Raw genomic sequence first — 23922 nt, 5'->3', positions numbered from 1 at the left:
TGGCAAAAATGATGTATATGTTTTATTCGATCGGCAAAATGCCAATCTGGATCACATCTAGACGTCATTTATAACCATGTGCTGTACAAATGAGCTAAGAATCAAGTAGAAAAAAAATCACATCAAGGCTTCATATCGCCACCCCTTGCATTGAAAATATGCTTGATTAAGAAATACGCGCCAAAATATTCCCACTGATCAGTATGCTATGCCATGGTTACTATCCTCTCGCGACGACGTTGGCTCGCGACGTCTCGACCATAGAGACGGAAAACAAACCGCCCAAAGGAAAAAAAATCTCGAGAAAATGGATGTCATGACTTTAATTTGTATAGAAAAACTACAAATTTTGTATGGGAGGCACTCCTCCCTTAAGTCGGAGCGGTTTGTAACTATTATAGAAACCATCCCCGGCCCCAAAAACTCTTACATACCAAGTTTCACATTGATCGGTTCAGTAGTTTTCGAGTCTATAGGGAACAGACAGACAGACAAACATTCATTTTTATATATATAGATTTGGAACAAAAGTTGTTCCAGGCAAAAAAAGACTTCGGAATGAGAAATGCATGGAGTTGTTTATATTATGTTTTTTTTTATGGGAATAATCAAAAATCGTCTGAGAGCATGTAGAAAGATAAGGACATTCTAAAACGTTTAATAGCTTTTTATAAGATTTGAAAAGAAATTTAAAGAATTTTCTTGTTTTTGTGTTCTATTCCTAATTCTTCATATTGTTGATCTACTTAAAAATTTACTCTAAAAACTTAACAATTAAAATCCATTCACATTTTTCATAATGTCACGACTTTGTGAAATGACTGACTGTGGAGCGAATGAAGGAACAAGGCATAAATATTCACAATCATCATGAAGTTGGTCTAGGCCAACCTGATATTTTTTCACTGTCTGTCTAAACAGATGGGCAAGAAAGCAATTTTTTCTCATTCAGTTTGTTTTGTGATAAATGAATTTGACTTTTTTGAGCACTGGTCCACGTGGACAAATTTGATTTTTTTTTCCCAAAGTTTTACAGTTACAAAAAAATACTTTTTGCCTTTTTGTTATTGAAATAGGTAATTCTGTAAAAAAAACGAATAAGCATTTTCTGATATAAAATAATTTTATAAATTTTAAATTTCTAAATTATCATATTTATCACTTGCTTTCAAGTGGCTACTAATTGTTCAAACTTAAATTAATTTAAAGATTTTGATTTAAACATCTTAATATTTATTGACCATTAGAAATTATTTTGGAAGCAAGTATGTCTGCCGCGGACCGTGCCCTAGAGGATAGCGTTCAAGTCTTCTAAGACAGAGGTCATGAGATCGAATCTCGGTCACGGCATATATAGTACTCTTTCTGTGAGCTGGTAGTTTTAGCATTCGTAAGATTCTAGCCATCATGTCCTTGAAACATGTACCTACACTTAAGTGTTAAGCTTGAATTAGATCTCTTCAAAGAAACATGAAGTTTCACTGAGATCCTATATCTGTGTTTTAATGTCCACGTGGACATGACCTAAACCCCTACCCCCGTGGACATTTCCATATTTACACCCCCGCCACCCAAAAGTTGTCCACGTGGTATTTGAACGGCCCCTTACTAAACATAACTAACGGTGATTTAATTCTTCATAATATTATAAAAAAACATTTTTCAAGTTTTTGTTTTTATATTACAACAAACTAATTTACAAGTCGTCATCTAAATAGAACTGTTTACTGGGTTTGCGTCTGCAAAGTTCAAAAACCGGAACGGATTCTATATTTTTGACCTCTGCTTATTGAAACAAAGCATTTTGAATTTGCAATCGTTGAATTGCATGCTTCAGCAGCATCTTCCAGCTTAAAACCACAAGCCGCGAGAAACAAAAAAAAAACATACCACAGCCAACACCGATTGCATTTTTTCAGTCCGTTTTATGTCTACCCTGAGCATAGTTGGATTCTTGTTAGTTATATCCGCGACTTGGAGGGAACTGGTAGATACATATTCTAAGCTCTGGCCTATTCTTCACAGTTCATTGGCGGATTGACCAAATTTAGGAAAAATAACAAAATGGTTCAGTTTATTTGGGAACAATACTTATTGACATTCGATTATAATCTCAATCAAATTTATTTTAGCCAAGTGATAAGCCCGTGTTCATAAGTGAAGATGAGCTGAAGTCGCTCACCGATTGGAAGGAGATTTTGTACGTTCTCGAGCAAGCGTTTATATCAGCGTCGAACGATGATGGCAAAGATAAGGCCACGACGACGACGACGGCATCCGATCAACCGTACAGCTCTCAGCCGGCACGCTCCTTCGTGGGGGCAGGTGAAGGTAAACAACATACATACATATTTCATTGACTGACTTATGCTATAGAATGGTTATTTTTGTTCCTATAAAGGTTTTGATTAGTTTTGCGCAGTGAATTCAGGTGTTGTAGGCTGAATAATGCTTAAAAACCGTTGAAAATCACAATTTGTGGTACTAGCTACTCTTTTGCCTTAATAGTTTTTTGTTTCATATCAAAACTTTCCAAAACAAGTCGTACAACCTTTTAAAAGGTCATATAGAAAAATCTGCCAAGCTCTTGATGGAATTCCTCAATTTTAACGAACGATGCTCATTAGGACCAGGAATGATGAAAAATATTTTCAGATGACTTCTTTTGAAGGGAGTCGTCCATAGAAGAAAAATATTGTTTAAGCGATATTGGCGTTGATATTTGTTTGAGATGAAAATTTCCATATAGGAGTTTTGAGTGACGAGCAATCAATTCCAGGTATTAAATTTTGGATCAGGGGTCGGCAAAAAGGAACGTCCATATTAATTGCTCACTGTTTTTGCTATATTGTTGAGATTACGCAGCAGATTGAGATCAAATTTTGTACACGGGAGAGACGGGCAACTGATATCAGTTGCCCAATTCTGAACCAGGGGTCGGGAAAAGGGGTCAATCATATGAAATATTTACTGTGTTCGCGATTTTCTCGGGATTATATATCGGATTGTAATAAAAACAAGTAATAAAAACAAGTATATGCTCTACCCTTTATAATTTTGTAACTAACTATAGATCGGATCGAGGCTAAAATAAGTACACGGGAGTTTCACAGGACGGACGATTTACTACTAATTTCAAATGTTGTATCCAAGGATAGAAAAATTCATATTATAACTGCTTAAAATTTTTGCAGTAATTTTGTTATTATGCATCGGATCGAGACAATAATTTATTCATGAGAGTTTATAGAAGGGAACTGGATTCCTGTTTCATGTTTATGCAATGATTGCGTAATTATGCATCTGATCAAGATGCATATTCGTACGTAATGCTCTGTTGGGCAGACCAGCTATAACCTAACCATTCCAGCTCATATGTAACTCTTTTTTGTCGTCTATCCTGTAATAAGTGTATCTTATTCTAAGAATTTAAACTAAAATAACGCTCTGTCATTTTGTACCCAATTTGGTTATGAGCTTCTCAATGCTTCAAAATTCCTACGTGGATCGGCTTTATGCCCTGTTTAATATATTGAATTTATTTTCTTATCCTTTTATGGTTTTCAGGTTTCTCAGTTATATGATGAAATCTGTTAAAAAGGCTAGGCTTTCTCGTTTGATTGGATAACTTGCTGCTATTAAGCCTATCCCTTTTTTGATAACTGATGGTAACTGAGACAGGTCCAATAAACACCACAGGCACCTAGAGGTACTCGAAATGTGCTACATATGGGAGATAAAGGCATAACGAGCACCCGGGACATAGTAAGCACTCCTCTTTTCCACGGAAGTACAAATTTTCTCAAATAAATTTTCATGAGGAACAGTTTTGTAGTTCCTAAAGTATTAATTTTTCAGCAAAAAATAACTCTCTTTATCATCTTTACTGAAATAATAAAAAAAAGCAACAAGGTTCTCAAGTGACAAAAATATTAGAATTTTTGGGCACCGGATGATCGTTAAATCATCTTATTCCATGAGATATGCACTGAAACATGATGTACACATTGTTTCTCAATTTTCACTCAATTTTTGATTTTTCACTATAATCGATTTTAACCCTTCATTTCATGATTTTTTTTCCCTTGAAAATCATTTGAAGCAGTTGGAAATGATGGGTACATCAAGGAAAAAAAAAATTAAAATAAAATACGATTTTTCACTCTTTTCATATATTAATTGTTGCAAATTTGTTACTTTATGAAACGAAGGGTTAAAACACGTCTTTACTTTTATTTGATGACTCAGGACGTACAGAGCACAATTGATCGGGGCACGATGAGCACTTTCTGCCGTAGCATCTACCAGCGAATTCAACCCGATGAAGTCAATTGAATTATAGAGCCACATCTTGACTAGTTTACATCTGACGATTTAGCCTATTGGTTAGGTGTCGGAGAGGTGATCAAAAGACTCGAGTTCGATTCCTGGTCGAGGTGTTTTTTTTTCATTCACCATTCATGCGGTTATTTTGATTGTTGTAGTACACGGGTGTATCTGGGCATCCTGGTTTGGTTTGGCTTATTATGAATTCCTCATTGAATTCATTCAAAAAAGCCTAGATTAAACGATAATCTAAGTATGAAGAGATACTTGTCAGCATTCTTTCGAACGATCTACAGTGAAAGATACACGGACACACCTAAGATGTATCACTGAAGCTTTTTGTTTATTGGGTCGCTTTTCTAATTTTTTTTTTTATATTTTTATAGATAATCCAACATTATTTAAATATTTGGCTTAACGGTTTTTAGTAGTATTCGACGCCGAACATTCGGTACATCTCTGGTATTGACATATATGCTTCAGAAAATATCTAAGTCTCCGTTTATTTATTAAATTTCGTCAAAACTTCCGTATTTTACAAAGTCGATACTACTCACGATCTTCGAGAAAGTTGCTTAACCCTTCATTTCATGATTTTTTATTTTTCCTTAAAAATCATTTTAAACAGTCGGAAATGATGTGTACATTAAGAAAAAAAATTTAAAAAAAACGATTTTCTCTTTTTCCATACATTAATTGTTGCTAATTTGTTACCTTATGAAACGAAGGGTTAATGATTGAAAACCTTTGTTTTCAATATCTATTTGATAATCTACAGCATGGATGTACACATGGCATTCGGCCCTTTAGATATTATTGTGTAGCCCGCGAAGCTAGCTTTTCTCAAAATAATATACACATAAAATACTATAATGGAAATAATTCATAGATCGGTGACTTGTTCAGCTTTTTACTTGGAGTGTTTCAATTTGCACTATATTTAATTGAAATATTTATACATGATATAAAACTAAAACTATTTTCTTCTGGTTTTGTATTCACTTATTGCTATAGTTTCTTGATTTTACTACAGTTCTAATTATCTTCAAATTCAAAGTTCTTAAATTTTATATTTCCCGATCCAATTACCGGTCGATGCCGATTAACCCTCAGGTGTACGATTCCTTGTTCGAATATTTAGAGTTGTAAGCCACCAGTTGTACCTTTTTAAGATTCGATTCAGAATATCTGAATGGTGTCCCTCATCCCTTCAGATAGAATTAAAAAAAATCAATTGCCCCTTTTCAGTTATTTATTATTTAATTCACGATCTTTTTTATAAAAATAAAGCTTTTTCTTCAAACTTTTAAGAAAAAAATACAGATAAGTTATTTTCCAAATAACTGTGCAGTTCACTTTTGGGTGTCGATATGACACTATTGGAAGTTTGGCGGTTTGTTATTTTATTTATTTAAATTATTATTATTGTTACTTTGATTTATCGGCCTAGCGGTGAAAAGTGATGTCCTTTTTAGTAGGGACATCTAAAGATTATGAAATTTTTATATAGATGGATAGAAGGTTAGAAGAAATGAAAGATTGTGAAAATGAGCGGGTAGAATTTGTCTAGAAGCATTACCATCACATATCAAATTTTTGTTCCTCACGAGCCTACTACCATGAAGTGGTAGATACAGATAGAGTTGCATCTACCACCACATATTAGTAGGCTTAGCGTGGTGATGGTTATGCTTCTAGACAAATTCTACCCGCTCATTTTCACAATCTTTCATTTCTTCTAACCTTCTATCCCTCTATATAAAAATTTCATAATCTTTAGATGTCCCTACTAAAAGGACATCACTTTTCACCGCTAGGCCGATAAATCAAAGTAACATACAAAAATTACGGTGATTAATCTCTTCATATTATTATTATTCTTATAAATTTCTTCGGGGACCCTAAATGAAATCTTGAAACCTTCAATTTTGAATCATTATTTTTTTATGAACGCACACATTTCTATGGGTAATTGGGTGACAGTTTTCTAAGCCGAAATCTATGCAATATTAGAATGTGTGAACATTTGTTTGAAAAGGAAATATAAAAATGCAAACATATGCATTTTTTCAGACAGTCAAGCAGCTCTTAAATCGCTTAGGTCCTACACATGCTTTTCAAAATTAGTGTGAGAATGCATCAATTGCCTGGAAAAACTAACTCAAAAAAATTCAGTTTATCTTTACTGGGTTCCTGGACATTGCGGTATAGAGGGCAATAAAAAGGCTGAAGTTTTTTCAATTGGTCCTAAAAAGGTGAACAGCTTCATAAGAGCGGTTATACCAGATTGGGAAAATGCTAAATCTCAAGATAGGGACACTATCTAATATATGAAAGTGATCTTCCTTGACTTAGCATATATTAAACAGGGGACATATTACAATAGATCAACTAACTAGTCGCAGTGATAGGTACCCAACAAAAAAAAATGAACGCACACAGAAAGCCCTTCATGGGACGCACCTTGAGTGTCAATTTGAGACTCCTCGCTTAAATCCGCTATATTTCTTTTGTTTCTCAACCGATTTTTACAAAATTTATAGCTATGGAAACCTCGTAATATCTCGTAAATCAAATAAATCAAATATGCTTTTCAGATATTATAGACATACAACAACCAAATCATAAGGTGGTTTGTACCAGTTGAGTTTTTTGGCGTTAAACGTTGACTACACTTATTGCTGAATTTAGGGCGAACAATTGATTCCAATTATCTGATTATGGGTCAGGGGTCGGTCAAAGGGGTCGTCCATATAAACTATTAACTTTTTCTTTGCTATATTGACGTTATTATTCAATGGAAATTTGCAAAAGAGCCCACCGAAAGGGGTTAATTTTTTGACAATAATTCCGTTTTTATGCAACGATCGAGTCAAAATTTACACAAGGGGGTTGGGACGGTCAATTGATCTCTGATTTCAATATTTGTATTAAACGACAAAAAGGGGAGTCTCCCATAATAACTGTTACTGTTGTTTCTTTTTGCAATAAAAATGTAAGTTTGTACCACACCGAGACGAAAATTCATATACGGGGTTTTTCGGCACGATTCCTGATTTCGAATTTAGTAGCAAACGACAGAAAAAGTGATCGTCCATATTACGTGTTCAACATTTTTGCATTTCGAGCCGTCCAAATAAACGAATTTATAAAAAAAAAACCTTTTTCAACTATTGCTTAACAATGCATTCGGAAATGTATCTAGAAAATGCTTGGTTATTGACATTCATTCAACTTTTTCATGGCATATTCTAAGTTGAAAGCGAAACAGAGTTCGTATGGGATCAGCTAGTTGGTCATAAAACTGATCAAGTAATTGTTGAACTTATAAGAATAATAACAAGTTGAGAAAAATTTGATGTCAGACATGCTGAAAAAAATAATTAAAAGTTCGATATAGATATTTTTAACGGATATTGTGCACTATTCAAGGATACGAATAACAAATGAATAATTCTAATTTATTTGAATGCTTATCATATTGAAAGTGTTTTGTTATCTTTTATTATTATAATTCACTTATACTTAACCTTTCCTAAACACATATTCGTATCTTGATCATCCCCTGGGTTAGTTCAATAAAGCGTTTTGCAAAGACTAAACGTGCTGAACGTACATTAGTTTTGCTCTAAAATTTATCCTATCTAGAAAGATTTAATCAAAAACTTGAATAATCTATAGGATATTCAACTTTTTAGCTTAAACAATCTTTTATTCGTTCTTCGTTTGATATGTCGTATAAACAAAAAAAAAAAACGTTCTTGAACAAGGAAGCAAATCGAGCAGATCTGATAATAATAACTGGTTTAACACTTGTGTAACACTTAGCGATAAATATGAGGACGATATGACTTCTTATCCCTTATCAATGTCGATCAAGATAACTCGTCTGAAATTATTTTCTCTCGGTCAGTTCTAGTTCTGAGAATATTTTTTGACAAAACTGGAAGCGACCGAAAGAACAAACGTAAAGAGAGTGCTTTTTCCAGTAAACATGAATCGGCAGAGAGGTAACTCAAATCGCCAGAGGGATCGTAACGATCTCTCTGGCGATTTTGCATCATCACATCGGCAGAGAGGAACACACCATACGCGTGCCTTGAGTGAGTGCCACGAAATAATCTAAGACACGCCCTCCAGAGAAACACACGAAAACAACCCGAATCGTGTTTGTATGTTTCCCTTCGAGACGCGTGTTTGTCTGCCTGAGAAGTCGACTGCACCGTACGAGCGTACGATTCAAACTGATTTCGCATGTACGCATTAGCATTCGTTGCCCCTAGGTATCTCGGCAGGACAAACTGAATAAGAATATTTGCGTTCTTGGAGTGTCGCCGAAATTAACCGTTTTATTCTAAGCAGACTTGTAAACCATCGACATTTTCTCTGACAGTCGCACAGCCTGCTTTAATCAGTTTCATTGTTCGTGCCATCAAACAAATGCGACCAAACACTTTCCGAACAGTCGACTACCATCAAACGAAACGACATTCATTCTTCTTTGTGTGATTGTCGAACGAAATTTCGTGTCTTGGTACACGAGAGGGATAATATGATGGTCATACGACCACAATTCCCGACAGTTTACGACATCGCCTATCTCTCACGCAGCAGAACTTACAGACTCAATAAGCAAATGCAATCTTTTCTATTCACTCCCTCCTGTTGAAAAAAAATTCGCCACTCTGCAGCGCCGGGTGATGTTTGGATGTGTTGGTCGAACAATGTGGAATGATTATCTCGATTATCTACGCAAGAGGGATGAAAGTCAAACGACTAACCACAACAAAGATCAAAATTTCATTTGACATTTTTTTGCTCTCCGATCAAACGATTGCGCTCTCCACGATTGTCACGAACGATGTGTGGTGATTGTCTCCGGAAAAATTCAAACGATGGTGACCACTTACAAGCCTGATTCTAAGTTCGGTGAATCAACTCTCAATTTTTTACATGCTCTGTCGATTTTTGAGAGGACGCGCTTACTGGGTTCCAGCTATTTACGTTCATTCTGACTCTCCGCTCCCTTAACTCCATGTTAAATAGTGAGAAATTTTCTCTCGTCCGGCAGCGAAAACTTATCCTTAACGTTGAAAGAAACGATAAATTTGAATCAGAATGCTCAACTTATCGAGAGTAAATATGAAGTTGATAAGCGTTATTATAGTGTTCTTGCGGATGAAAATCTCTCTCACGTGTGTTTTGGTCGGCAAATTCTATCGGAGGATAACGATTTTTGGATTCCCTGTTCTTGAATAAGATCTCAGATATGATGTTGAGCCATGAAAATTGTTCCTTTTGAGAAAGACCGTTTCAGATTTTAAGTGAAATTTGAAATAATTTGAAAATCTGGTCGTACAAAAAAATTTTGTCGGGAATTTCCGGAAAACGGGAATTTTCGAAATTTTTGGATTCCCGGGATTTCCACTTTTCTAAAAAACAGACAACAGACTTTTAGTTTAATATTTATCATATTTTTGTAAACTATTACAGCGCTTTTGAAATTACACCACAAGAATGGGTTTAAAATTGGCGTTCTGGTGAATATAAACTTTCTACTCAAAGTTCAGTGCAAAATTGAATTTAAATAAGTGCAAAAAATCTAAGAAATGTCAAATTGACAAAAAAATTCGAAAGCTACCTTTGAAAATTCGTCAAAAGTTCTGTGTTTCATATTTTGACAATCTAAAAACGCAAAATGTGCCAAATTACGTCAACTTTTCAATCCTCTCTTCAAAATTTATCTGATGTGACTTTTTAATTTCATTGACTAAAAGTACGGTTCAACACCACTTTTTTAAATTTTTGTGGTCCTGATCTCCAAAAAAAATTAAAACAATATCCTCATGTGCAACGTAACGCTTCTTACTTCAGCTTTTTTGTACTTGCTGATCTACAGTCTTTTTTCGAAGCATGTTTTTTCGTTTTTTTTATTGGATTTTGAATAACGGGAGCAGTTGAATATTTTCTGAGAAACAAATTAGAGTTACTTTAGTAGGTTTCCAAAACTTTGTAATAATCGGTTGGGAAACAAGGGAGAAATATTGGTTTTAAACAGGAGTTTCAAAATTAGCCATGCTCATTTCCGAAAATCAATGTTTCTTTTTAAAAGATTCCACTTGAATCTCAAAAACGAGAGCTGACCGAAAAAAACTAAATACATTCTTGGTTACCTCGCTTGGTTTTCATGTAATCTCATGAGGGGGACAACCCCAAAAACCAGCTGTTAAGTAAACTGTTAAGTCTAAACATAACACGAGAATTTTCACACAAAGGGTTGTCATCCAAGTGAATGACACGAGTTCCAACTTTGAACTGATTTTATTCGGTTGTTTCAAACATCACTCGAGGCTCGTTCCCGAGCGAGCCGTGCCGCCAATTCCTCCATTTTCTGCAGACGGCGCACATTTCGTCGCCATCGCCAAACGATGATTATGATGATGATGATGACCACGAACAACGCGTCGATCGAGTACCCGATCGCGTTGTGTGTGGAGATGTTGTTCTCCACGTTTACTTCTGGTTCCGATGAGAATGGCCACATTCTGGTGTTTGGTTGCACTTTGATTGATGATTGCAACTTTGTTGTGGCCGGGTTTTAAAGGCTGGGGCGCTCGCTCGGGAAGGGTCCATATAATTGAGTTCGATATAACTGATGACGATGCGATGAACCTGGTATGGGATCAAAGTCCAATCGCAATTGCACCACTTTGTGCCATAACAGAAACAAATTATTATTTTTTAATTTTCCTTTAACTGAATTTCTTATTACAAATTAATTCTTTTCGCTTGCTTTTAACAATTTTCATTAACATTCCGGCCGGCGTTGAACTGCCACGTTCAACTGTGTTTCTTCCGATAAACCTTCATCAGTTGTCACCTTTCCTTCGTCTTCGTCTGGGTCGATTGGAAGAATGGAGATTTCGGTGACCCCACGTTTGTACTGCCCTTGAGCTGTGCGGACCAGCACCGCTCGTACTCGACCATCGTTACCAGGAAATATTTTTTCGACACGCCCGAGAGGCCACTGCAGAACGGGAAGGTTGTCTTGTTGAAGAAGCACTAATTGACCAACTTGGACATTAGAACTTGGCTGCTTCCACTTGCTGCGTTGGTGTAGCTGACTCGTGTAGTCTCTGGCCCACCTGCGCCAGAAATCTTGAACAGTTCGTTTCATGTCCTGCAGGCGATTGAGACGATTTGGGTTCAGATCAGTTATATCTGGTTCGGCGATAGAAATTAGTGGTTCCCCAATCAAAAAATGACCGGGTGTTAAGGGCTCTAGGTCTTGAGGATGATCAGGATGGGAGGCTATTGGTCGGGAATTCAAAATAGCTTGGGTTTGGGTGACTATAGTTAGAAAGTGATCGACATTGTAGGATTTTTGTCCGACGATACGGCGGAAATGATACTTGAACGATTTTATTCCTGCCTCCCAGAGTCCGCCGAAGTGTGGTGACCGGGCAGGGATGAAACGAAAGGTGATTCCACTATCCAAGCTGTATTTGTCCCAATCCGGAGTTTTAAACTGCTGCAGGAACTGTCGACGAAGCGCGCGCAACTCACGATCCGCCCCGACGAAAGCGGTCGCATTATCGCAGTGTATTTCGAACACTCGGCCGCGGGTTGCCACAAAGCGTTTGATGGCGTTGATGCACGCGACCGACGTCAAATCCGCCACAACTTCGAGGTGCACAGCCTTCACCACAAAACAAACGAAGAGCGCGACGTACATTTTGACCGACGAGCCTCTCCCACTTAACGGACGCACGTTGAACGGCCCACAGTAGTCTAGTCCAGTGTATGCGAAGACTTTAGCAGGTGTAACGCGAACTGCGGGTAGAGGTGCCATCATCTGGGTACTACGCGTTGGATTGCAGCGGAAGCACGTTATGCACTGACGAACGATGCTTCGGACTAGAACTCGACCCTGGAGCGGCCAAAAGCGCTGACGCAGCGTAGCAAGAACCAGACCAGGTCCACCGTGGAATGTTTGAAGGTGAATCGATCTTGCAATCAACCAGGAAAGTCGATGTTTGGCTGGCAGTAGTATTGGACATCTGGTGTCGAAGGGAGCATTTCGATTTGTAAGACGGCTGTTCAATCTGAGCAAGCCAAATTCGTCCATGAACAAGTTCAGATTCTTTAGCGGGGACTTCGAACTGACCGTCTTAGTTGAGGAAGATGTACGTTGGAGATCGTAAATCTGCATTTCCAGGTGGAAGGTACTTCTTTGTACCATACGAATGAGAACTTTCAATGCGTGATCGATTTCTGAAGGTGTGAGACTAGTTTTGTACCGCTTAGATTCTTCTAGACGACAATTATTGTGAAAACGATAGAAGAATGCCACAATCTTTAAAAGCTTTGCAAGTTCTGACGTTCGATCTATGAGTGATGTCTCAAGATATTGACTGTGAAGAGATACCACAACTTGTGCTTCGCAATCTTGCTCGGGAAAATTCTCCACACAAACCTTCGAATCGGGCCATTGCTCTACAGGGGAGGTTAGAAACCCCGGACCATGCCACCATAATTCGTCTCCGACAATCTCGCTCGCAAGAACGCCTCGGGAAACCTTGTCGGCAGGATTCAACTCCGTTGGTATATGCCTCCATTGACAATCTTTCGTGAGGCGCTGAATTTCGGCTATGCGATTTGACACAAATACCTTCCATTTATGTGACGGTGACTTAATCCAATAAAGCACAATTGTCGAATCCGACCAGAATATTGCCGGCTGCGTGTAAACGGTGGTTTTACGAAGGTTGTCTACTAACTGACTTCCCAACAGTGCAGCACAGAGCTCATAGCGAGGGATGGAATGACCCTTCAGGGAGGCGACGCGAGATTTCGACGTAAGTAGGCGAGACTGAAGCGTTCCAAACAAGTCCGGCGAAACGACGTAGATGCTACACCCGTAACCGCCCTTTGAAGCATCACAGAAGCAGTGGAGGGTGTATTGATGGTGAGTATTTCCTATCACTCTGCGTGGAATTTCGATATCCAGGAGCCGCTGGAGAGTTCTACGGTATTGCTTCCACCAACTACTGAGATCTTCTGCGAGTTCTGTGTCCCAAGGTAGATGCTCCGCCCAGAGCCTTTGCACGAACATTTTAGCTTGCATTACTACAGGACTTAACAAGCCCAGGGGGTCGAATAACTGCGCCATTTCCGACACTACGATGCGCTTGGTGATACCGCTTGATTCCGGAAGGACAGGCACCTTGAATCGTAAGCTGTCGCTATGTGGAAACCAAAGGAGACCCAGGGTTTTTATTGCGGCTGTTCTGTCTAGCTCCAAGACGTTTTTCAATTCCCACAATTCGGATGGTATTTTGGACAGTATTGACTGGTCATTTGTGGCGAATTTCCGCAAAACGAAGCCCGCCTTTGAGAGCATTTCGATGAGTTCGTGACAGCTATCTTCGAGAGTTTTCGGATCGTTGTGACCTGTGAGAATATCGTCCATGTAGGTTCCGTTTCGTAAGATCTGGGCAGCCAATGGGTAGTATTTTCCTTCATCGGCAGCTAGCTGTTCGAGAATTCGAGTAGCGTGGAATGGCGAACTGGCGAGACCGTATGTAACGGTGTTGAGTGTGTACGTGCTGATTGGTTCTGACGGCCTGGCTCTCCAAAGAATTTGCTGGAACTTTCGATCTTCTGGGTGGACCCAAATTTGGCGAAACATCTTTTCAATATCGGCAGTAACGACGTAGAGAGGCATTCGAAAGTTAATAACGGTGGCGTACAAAGCTGGTTGCACGGAATGACCAGTGTAGAGAACATCATTAAGGCACAAATGAGTGGAACCACGACAAGAACCGTCGAACACGACTCTGATTTTTGTAGTGGTGCTTTCAGGGCGATGGATGGCGTGGTGGGGTAGAAAGAACTGTGGGCTACACGACGCGCGAAGATTCACCTCCATATGTCCAAGCTTCTCGTAATCAGCCATGAAATTGACGTAGGCTTGGCGAAGGTTTTCATCTGCGGCAAACTTTCGTTCCATTGACTTGAAACGACGGAGTGCGACGGCGTACGAATCTCCTAACAACGAAACCATCTCTGTGCGCATGGGTAAACGAACGACATATCTTCCGGAATCATCTCTCTGCACAGTTTGCTTGAAGTGCTCTTCGCAGCTCAGCTCTTCAGTCGTCAATGCCTTGCCATCGTCGAAATTTTCTACTTCCCAAAACCTTTCAAGTTGAACGTTAAGAGCTTCGTCGGAACAAACATGGCTGGTTAGAGTGTTATCTCGTTGGGGGGCTGGAGCTGATACCTTACCGCAGACGATGAAACCCAGAACGGTCTTCTGTAGCGACGGGTACCCAGATGGCAACGAGAAGCGCTGTTGTTGTAACAGGTCGAAGAACAACTCCGCCCCCAAGATGAGGTCGATACCTTGGCGAACGTTGAATTGCGGGTCGGCAAGCGGCAGATGACGAGGTATGCGCCAACGAGTAACATCAATGTGATGACTGGGCAAGTCAACCGTTAATTTAGGAAGCACAAGGCACTGCAAGCTAGTTTCGAAGCCCCCGAAGCGAGAAGCAATGGACAAAGTCACGCCAAAGTGGACATTCACGGATGATTGACCAATACCGCTTACAGGTGAGTTAAGCTTATTTCGTTTCAACCGAAGTCGCTGGCAGAGGGACTCGGAAATAAAGCTTGGTTGAGAGCCACTGTCCAGTAGTGCTCTGGCGAATTGGTATTTGTTATCAGCATCAAGAACTTTGATCACTGCAGTTGACAGCATGACGAAACTTCCAGAATTCGATTTAACTTCAGCACTTTGACAGGCGGTAGTGGGAGGTAGTGAATCTGAATTTAACGTTAAACGCGACGAAGTGGGAGGAATCGAATCAGAAGCGGGCGACGAGTTCGCGGGTGGTGAAGCGTGTGACTGCTCAAGCGCTGAGCTACCGGCCGACGACTCGAGCTGCGATAAGCAGCTTTGCGAAGGGATTGCTGCCCTTTGCGAGGTCTGCTGCCCGTGTGGTGTGAATGGAGGTAGGTGCAGCAGAGTGTGGTGTTTTTTAGAGCAGGTTTTACAAGACCCACTGGAGCAATCCTTCGCGAGGTGAGTTCCCTTCATGCAATTGATGCATAGCCCATTTTTCTTCACCATCTCAAAGCGTTGACGAGGTGTGAAGTCATTTGTAAATTGGGAACATTGGAATAAAAAGTGTGCCCTTTTGCAGCAAACACACCTTGGGATGTTATCAGAGGCAACGTGGGCTGTGGTGAGGCGCGACTTACTTGGTTTTGGTGGTTCGGAGTGGGAAGGATTATTTTGGGAGAGCATTAGAGTTTGAATAAGACGTGATCTTTTATGAATAAACTCCAGAAGCTGTTTATAAGTGGGTCGAACCGTAGTCGAATTAGTAGTTTCCCATTCACGCAAAGAAGCTGGATCAAGACATTGGCTCAGACGTTCAACCAAAAAAGAGTTCCAGTGAACTTCAGGATTTTCAAGTTTATCTAATAACTGAACATGGCGATCAAACTCATCAGCCAGTTCCGAAAGCCCAGATGATGATTCTTTCTTAAGTGGTGTTGCAGAAAGAAGGCCTGCCATATGATTTTTAATCAAAAAGTTAGAATTTTCGAATCGTTCCTTCAACAGCTTCCATGCAATAGTATAATTCACCGACGAAATTTCCAAGGACGATATAATGCGCGATGCTTCGCCAGTTAGGGCACCACGTAGGTAATGCATTTTCTGCACTGCTGGCAGGGAACTGTTGTTGTGAATAAGCGACGTAAAAAGATCACGAAAGGCTTCCCATTTTCCAAATTCACCAGAAAATTCCGACAATCTTATTTCTGGAAGTCGAACATTTGCTATAGGTGGTGCTGAATCGGTTTGATTGTTAGAAGTAGGGTTATGTGCGAATTGTCCGGAAGATAATTTGGATTGCAATGATGACTTCAACTCGTAATATAGGTTATGCAATTCTCGACGCTGATCACAAAATTCTTCTAATTCATCCTCCAAATCTTCTATTTCGTCTTGAATGTGCTCGAATTCGCGAAATAACTCTTCGAGGCGTTCAATTCTAACAGGCAATTGCCCTCTTTGTTCTTCAATAAAGTCATCATCAAAGCGTTTTATCAGTTGGGCAGCACCGATAATGTTACTACGACGGCGAACCAAAGATTTTAATTTAATGCTCTTGGGTGCCTTCTTGAGCGGTGCCATTCCGTCGTTCTTAGTAAAAAACAATCAAAAGTTCACGTACCTTTGTTCGATGACAAACCATGCGCTCAACCTAACCTCACCGACTGGAACTACCGGTAATCCTACTGGAGGGCGAAAATCCGGAATCCTTCGCTGCTGCTGGGCTGCAAAACTGCGCTGAAGTTTTCGAGCGGCTGACCAAACGATTCTTCGGCTCTGCTGGGGCCTGCGATGATTGGAATTGGACCGTGAGAATTCTTGCGACTCCACGTGGTGAAGGCTAACTGCTGCAACGGGAATTGTTCCCGGGTTTCGGCACCAAAAAATGTTAAGTAAACTGTTAAGTCTAAACATAACACGAGAATTTTCACACAAAGGGTTGTCATCCAAGTGAATGACACGAGTTCCAACTTTGAACTGATTTTATTCGGTTGTTTCAAACATCACTCGAGGCTCGTTCCCGAGCGAGCCGTGCCGCCAATTCCTCCATTTTCTGCAGACGGCGCACATTTCGTCGCCATCGCCAAACGATGATTATGATGATGATGATGACCACGAACAACGCGTCGATCGAGTACCCGATCGCGTTGTGTGTGGAGATGTTGTTCTCCACGTTTACTTCTGGTTCCGATGAGAATGGCCACATTCTGGTGTTTGGTTGCACTTTGATTGATGATTGCAACTTTGTTGTGGCCGGGTTTTAAAGGCTGGGGCGCTCGCTCGGGAAGGGTCCATATAATTGAGTTCGATATAACTGATGACGATGCGATGAACCTGGTATGGGATCAAAGTCCAATCGCAATTGCACCACTTTGTGCCATAACAGAAACAAATTATTATTTTTTAATTTTCCTTTAACTGAATTTCTTATTACAAATTAATTCTTTTCGCTTGCTTTTAACAATTTTCATTAACACCAGCAGTTGATTATTTTATACTGTTTAGTTTAAATATTTTTCAGGAGTCCTCCTGTGCATGCCCGGTTTCATGGGTAATCACACGATTTTCAAGAATGACTCCAATCGAGTGTCCACCTTGGCTTGCAAGCTGATTACCAGCTTCGGAGATAATCCGAAACGCGTTCCACCCCTGCCGGACATAAATGGCAACATATTCCTGTTCGATGAGGTGACCGGAAAATTGCGAGCTACACTGGAAGCAAACTACCTGACCGGGTTGAGGACGGCCGCAGCTTCGATTGTGGCCACCGAGCAAGTTTTTATGCCGAGAGTTACTGACGCAGATTCTAAAAACTTGGTACTTGGAATCATTGGAACTGGAACTCAGGTTAGTATGAAGTAAAAACATTATATTTTACCTAAGTTTTACAAAAGTTCTTTTCAGGGCGAATTTCACGCTATTGGATTCATGAAAACGCACAAATTTGCTAACATAAAGCTATGGAATAGAACCAAATCCCGGGCCGAACAGCTGAAAGACAAGTTGATCCAATTAGCTCCAGAAAGTGTTAATCCCAATGTAGCCGTAACGGTCCACGACTCCGTTGAAGATTGCTTGAGGAATTGTGACATAATTGTAACGGCTACAAGTTCGAGCGTTCCTCTCGTATTCAAACGTTTTCTCAAGGAAAATGTACACATTAATGGTAAAATTATTATCCATTTTTTGCACAGTGGGAAAATTTTGACCCTCAATCTAGAAAAAATCAAACTTGGGGGTTGGCAGACTTGAGATAATAATATCCTGAGTGACACATTCTTAACAATTGATAAATTATGTCAGAGGTTATAAGATAATTATTTTTTTCTCTGGGTAATTTGAGCAAAATAGTTCAACACAAATCCACACAGAGAAAATTCACATAAGAATAAGTACAATTGATTTTGATGTGCCAACCTGTGGCTTCGAATTGTTTGGAATTTAGGGGCCATTTTCCCCACTGTGCGTTGGATTAAAACCGTAAAAATACAGCTCTTATAAACTACCGTTTCAGCACTGGGAGCAGGTAGAACGCATCATGCCGAGCTTGCGCAGGACATCTACGACGAGAGCCAAGTGTTTATAGACTATCAGAGTGGAGCGAAAAAGGAGCTGGCTGGATTGAAGTCAACCATCGTTGGGGAAATTGGTGAAGTTTTGTTAAATAGGAAATCTATTCCATCGAGCGGAATAACCGTGTTCCAATCGATTGGAATGGCCGTTGAAGATGTGGCCATTGGAAGATTGTTCCATACGAAATTCCAACATAGCAACAATCACTAAAATGTGATGACGGAAAAGAAATTGTGGATAAATTGGACAGCATTTTTGGCTTCTAGCAGTGGGGATGCCAAAAAATAAAAATAACGATTATGAGCCAATCAATTTAGTTTCTCTATCTCTGGAAATCTCTTGAAATCTCCATGAAAATGTTAATTGATTCAAAATGATAAGGATTCTGATCGCAACCCCCGATCAGACAAAAAAAAATTAAAAAGTGACCTTAACATACAATTTTCAAATTGAAAACTCCGACCAGATAAAATCGAAAAAATTGGCTTTTCATCAAAAAATTTTCAACTTGAAAATTATGCCTATTTCAAAAAATTCAAGGTTTTTCACGCGACCCCCGACCAGGAAAAATCGAAAAAAATGACTTTTTCCCGAAAAATTTTCAAGTTGAAAATTTTGCCTGATTCGAAAAATTCAAGGTTTTTCACGCGACCCCCGACCAGGAAAAATAAAAAAAAAGACTTTTTACCGAAAAATTTTCAAGTTGAAAATTTTGCCTGATTCGAAAAATTTAAAATTTTCACGCGACCCCCGACCAGGAAAATTACAAAAAAAATGACTTTTTACTGAAAAATTTTTAAGTTGAAAATTTTGCCTGATTAAAAAAATTCAAGGTTTTTCACGCGACCCCCGACCAGGAAAAATCGAAAAAAATGACTTTTTTCCGAAAAATTTTCAAGTTGAAAATTTTGCCTGATTCTAAAATTTCAAGGTTTTTCACGCGACCCCCGACCAGGAAAAATCGAAAAAAATGACTTTTTACCGAAAAATTTTCAAGTTGAAAATTTTGCTAAATTCAAAAAAGTCAAGGTTTTTCACGCGACCCCCGACCAGGAAAAATCGAAAAAAATGACTTTTTACCGAAAAATGTTTAAGTTGAAAATTTTGCCTGATTAAAAAAATTCAAGGTTTTTCACGCGACCCCCGACCAGGAAAAATCGAAAAAAATGACTTTTTACCGAAAAAATTTTCAAGTTGAAAATTTTGCCTGATTAAAATAATTCAAGGTTTTTCACGCGACCTCCGACCAGGAAAATTAAAAAAAAAATGACTTTTTACCGAAAAATTTTCAAGTTGAAAATTTTGCCTGAATAAAAAAATTCAAGGTTTTTCACGCGACCCCCCGACCAGGAAAAATCGAAAAAATGACTTTTTACCGAAAAATTTTCAACTTGAAAATTTTGCTTGATTAAAAAAATTCAAGGTTTTTCACGCGACCCCCGACCAGGAAAAATCGAAAAAAATGACTTTTAACCGAAAAATTTTCAAGTTAAAAATTTATCCTGGTTCTAAAAATTCAAGGTTTTTCACGCGACCCCCGACCAGGAAAAATCGAAAAAAATGACTTTTTCCCGAAAAATTTTCAAGTTGAAAATTTTGCCTGATTCGAAAAATTCAAGGTTTTTCACGCGACCCCCGACCAGGAAAAATCGAAAAAAAATGACTTTTTACCGAAAAATTTTCAAGTTGAAAATTTTGCCTGATTCGAAAAATTCAAGGTTTTTCACGCGACCCCCGACCAGGAAAAATCGAAAAAAATGACTTTTTCCCGAAAAATTTTCAAGTTGAAAATTTTGCCTGATTCGAAAAATTCAAGGTTTTTCACGCGACCCCCGACCAGGAAAAATCGAAAAAAATGACTTTTTACCGAAAAATTTTCAAGTTGAAAATTTTGCCTGATTCGAAAAATTCAAGGTTTTTCACGCGACCCCCGACCAGGAAAAATCGAAAAAAATGACTTTTTACCGAAAAATTTTCAAGTTGAAAATTTTGCCTGATTCGAAAAATTCAAGGTTTTTCACGCGACCCCCGACCAGGAAAAATCGAAAAAAATGACTTTTTCCCGAAAAATTTTCAAGTTGAAAATTTTGCCTGATTCGAAAAATTCAAGGTTTTTCACGCGACCCCCGACCAGGAAAAATCGAAAAAAATGACTTTTTACCGAAAAATTTTCAAGTTGAAAATTTTGCCTGATTCGAAAAATTCAAGGTTTTTCACGCGACCCCTGACCAGGAAAAATCGAATAAAACGACTTTTTACCGAAAAATTTTCAAGTTGAAAATTTTGCCTGATTCGAAAAATTCAAGGTTTTTCACGCGACCCCCGACCAGGAAAAATCGAAAAAAATGACTTTTTACCGAAAAATTTTCAAGTTGAAAATTTTGCCTGATTCGAAAAATTCAAGGTTTTTCACGCGACCCCCGACCAGGAAAAATCGAAAAAAATGACTTTTTACCAAAAAATTTTCAAGTTAAAAATTTTGCCTGATTCGAAAAATTCAAGGTTTTTCACGCGACCCCCGACCAGGAAAAATCGAAAAAAATGACTTTTTACCGAAAAATTTTCAAGTTAAAAATTTTGCCTGATTCGAAAAATTCAAGGTTTTTCACGCGACCCCTGACCAGGAAAAATCGAAAAAAAATGACTTTTTACCGAAAAATTTTCAAGTTGAAAATTTTGCCTGATTCGAAAAATTCAAGGTTTTTCACGCGACCCCCGACCAGGAAAAATCGAAAAAAATGACTTTTTACCGAAAAATTTTCAAGTTGAAAATTTTGCCTGATTCGAAAAATTCAAGGTTTTTCACGCGACCCCCGACCAGGAAAAATCGAAAAAAATGACTTTTTACCGAAAAATTTTCAAGTTGAAAATGTTGCCATATTCAAAAAAGTCAAGGTTTTTCACGCGACCCCCGACCAGGAAAAATCGAAAAAAATGACTTTTTACCGAAAAAATTTTCAAGTTGAAAATTTTGCCTGATTAAAATAATTCAAGGTTTTTCACGCGACCTCCGACCAGGAAAATTAAAAAAAAAAATGACTTTTTACCGAAAAATTTTCAAGTTGAAAATTTTGCCTGAATAAAAAAATTCAAGGTTTTTCACGCGACCCCCCGACCAGGAAAAATCGATAAAATGACTTTTTACCGAAAAATTTTCAACTTGAAAATTTTGCTTGATTAAAAAAAATCAAGGTTTTTCACGCGACCCCCGACCAGGAAAAATCGAAAAAAATGACTTTTAACCGAAAAATTTTCAAGTTAAAAATTTATCCTGGTTCTAAAAATTCAAGGTTTTTCACGCGACCCCCGACCAGGAAAAATCGAAAAAAATGACTTATTCCCGAAAAATTTTCAAGTTGAAAATTTTGCCTGATTCGAAAAATTCAAGGTTTTTCACGCGACCCCCGACCAGGAAAAATCGAAAAAAATGACTTTTTACCGAAAAATTTTCAAGTTGAAAATTTTGCCTGATTCGAAAAATTCAAGGTTTTTCACGCGACCCCCGACCAGGAAAAATCGAAAAAAATGACTTTTTCCCGAAAAATTTTCAAGTTGAAAATTTTGCCTGATTCGAAAAATTCAAGGTTTTTCACGCGACCCCCGACCAGGAAAAATCGAAAAAAATGACTTTTTACCGAAAAATTTTCAAGTTGAAAATTTTGCCTGATTCGAAAAATTCAAGGTTTTTCACGCGACCCCCGACCAGGAAAAATAAAAAAAAAGACTTTTTACCGAAAAATTTTCAAGTTGAAAATTTTGCCTGATTCGAAAAATTTAAAATTTTCACGCGACCCCCGACCAGGAAAATTAAAAAAAAAATGACTTTTTACCGAAAAATTTTCAAGTTGAAAATTTTGCCTGATTAAAAAAATTCAAGGTTTTTCACGCGACCCCCGACCAGGAAAAATCGAAAAAAATGACTTTTTTCCGAAAAATTTTCAAGTTGAAAATTTTGCCTGATTCTAAAATTTCAAGGTTTTTCACGCGACCCCCGACCAGGAAAAATCGAAAAAAATGACTTTTTACCGAAAAATTTTCAAGTTGAAAATTTTGCTAAATTCAAAAAAGTCAAGGTTTTTCACGCGACCCCCGACCAGGAAAAATCGAAAAAAATGACTTTTTACCGAAAAATGTTTAAGTTGAAAATTTTGCCTGATTAAAAAAATTCAAGGTTTTTCACGCGACCCCCGACCAGGAAAAATCGAAAAAAATGACTTTTTACCGAAAAAATTTTCAAGTTGAAAATTTTGCCTGATTAAAATAATTCAAGGTTTTTCACGCGACCTCCGACCAGGAAAATTAAAAAAAAAATGACTTTTTACCGAAAAATTTTCAAGTTGAAAATTTTGCCTGAATAAAAAAATTCAAGGTTTTTCACGCGACCCCCCGACCAGGAAAAATCGAAAAAATGACTTTTTACCGAAAAATTTTCAACTTGAAAATTTTGCTTGATTAAAAAAATTCAAGGTTTTTCACGCGACCCCCGACCAGGAAAAATCGAAAAAAATGACTTTTAACCGAAAAATTTTCAAGTTAAAAATTTATCCTGGTTCTAAAAATTCAAGGTTTTTCACGCGACCCCCGACCAGGAAAAATCGAAAAAAATGACTTTTTCCCGAAAAATTTTCAAGTTGAAAATTTTGCCTGATTCGAAAAATTCAAGGTTTTTCACGCGACCCCCGACCAGGAAAAATCGAAAAAAAATGACTTTTTACCGAAAAATTTTCAAGTTGAAAATTTTGCCTGATTCGAAAAATTCAAGGTTTTTCACGCGACCCCCGACCAGGAAAAATCGAAAAAAATGACTTTTTCCCGAAAAATTTTCAAGTTGAAAATTTTGCCTGATTCGAAAAATTCAAGGTTTTTCACGCGACCCCCGACCAGGAAAAATCGAAAAAAATGACTTTTTACCGAAAAATTTTCAAGTTGAAAATTTTGCCTGATTCGAAAAATTCAAGGTTTTTCACGCGACCCCCGACCAGGAAAAATCGAAAAAAATGACTTTTTACCGAAAAATTTTCAAGTTGAAAATTTTGCCTGATTCGAAAAATTCAAGGTTTTTCACGCGACCCCCGACCAGGAAAAATCGAAAAAAATGACTTTTTCCCGAAAAATTTTCAAGTTGAAAATTTTGCCTGATTCGAAAAATTCAAGGTTTTTCACGCGACCCCCGACCAGGAAAAATCGAAAAAAATGACTTTTTACCGAAAAATTTTCAAGTTGAAAATTTTGCCTGATTCGAAAAATTCAAGGTTTTTCACGCGACCCCTGACCAGGAAAAATCGAATAAAACGACTTTTTACCGAAAAATTTTCAAGTTGAAAATTTTGCCTGATTCGAAAAATTCAAGGTTTTTCACGCGACCCCCGACCAGGAAAAATCGAAAAAAATGA

General features: G+C 38.2%; 1 protein-coding gene across 1 annotated transcript; it reads left to right on the top strand.

The window, feature by feature from the left end:
* Nucleotides 1-1966: 1966 nt before the first annotated feature.
* Nucleotides 1967-18829, top strand: LOC129747497 (ketimine reductase mu-crystallin). The gene is made up of 5 exons (XM_055741750.1): nt 1967-2067; nt 2133-2331; nt 17478-17803; nt 17861-18122; nt 18471-18829. Exons 1-5 carry the CDS (start codon nt 2065-2067, stop codon nt 18737-18739), a joined length of 1059 nt encoding a protein of 352 aa, XP_055597725.1. The 5' UTR covers nt 1967-2064; the 3' UTR covers nt 18740-18829.
* Nucleotides 18830-23922: the final 5093 nt, after the last annotated feature.

The sequence above is a fragment of the Uranotaenia lowii genome, chromosome 2 (assembly GCF_029784155.1).
Source record: "Uranotaenia lowii strain MFRU-FL chromosome 2, ASM2978415v1, whole genome shotgun sequence".
Lineage (NCBI taxonomy): Eukaryota > Metazoa > Arthropoda > Insecta > Diptera > Culicidae > Uranotaenia > Uranotaenia lowii.
The sequence above is the reverse complement of the archived record's forward strand: the minus strand, read 5'-3'. Positions and strand labels throughout refer to the sequence as shown.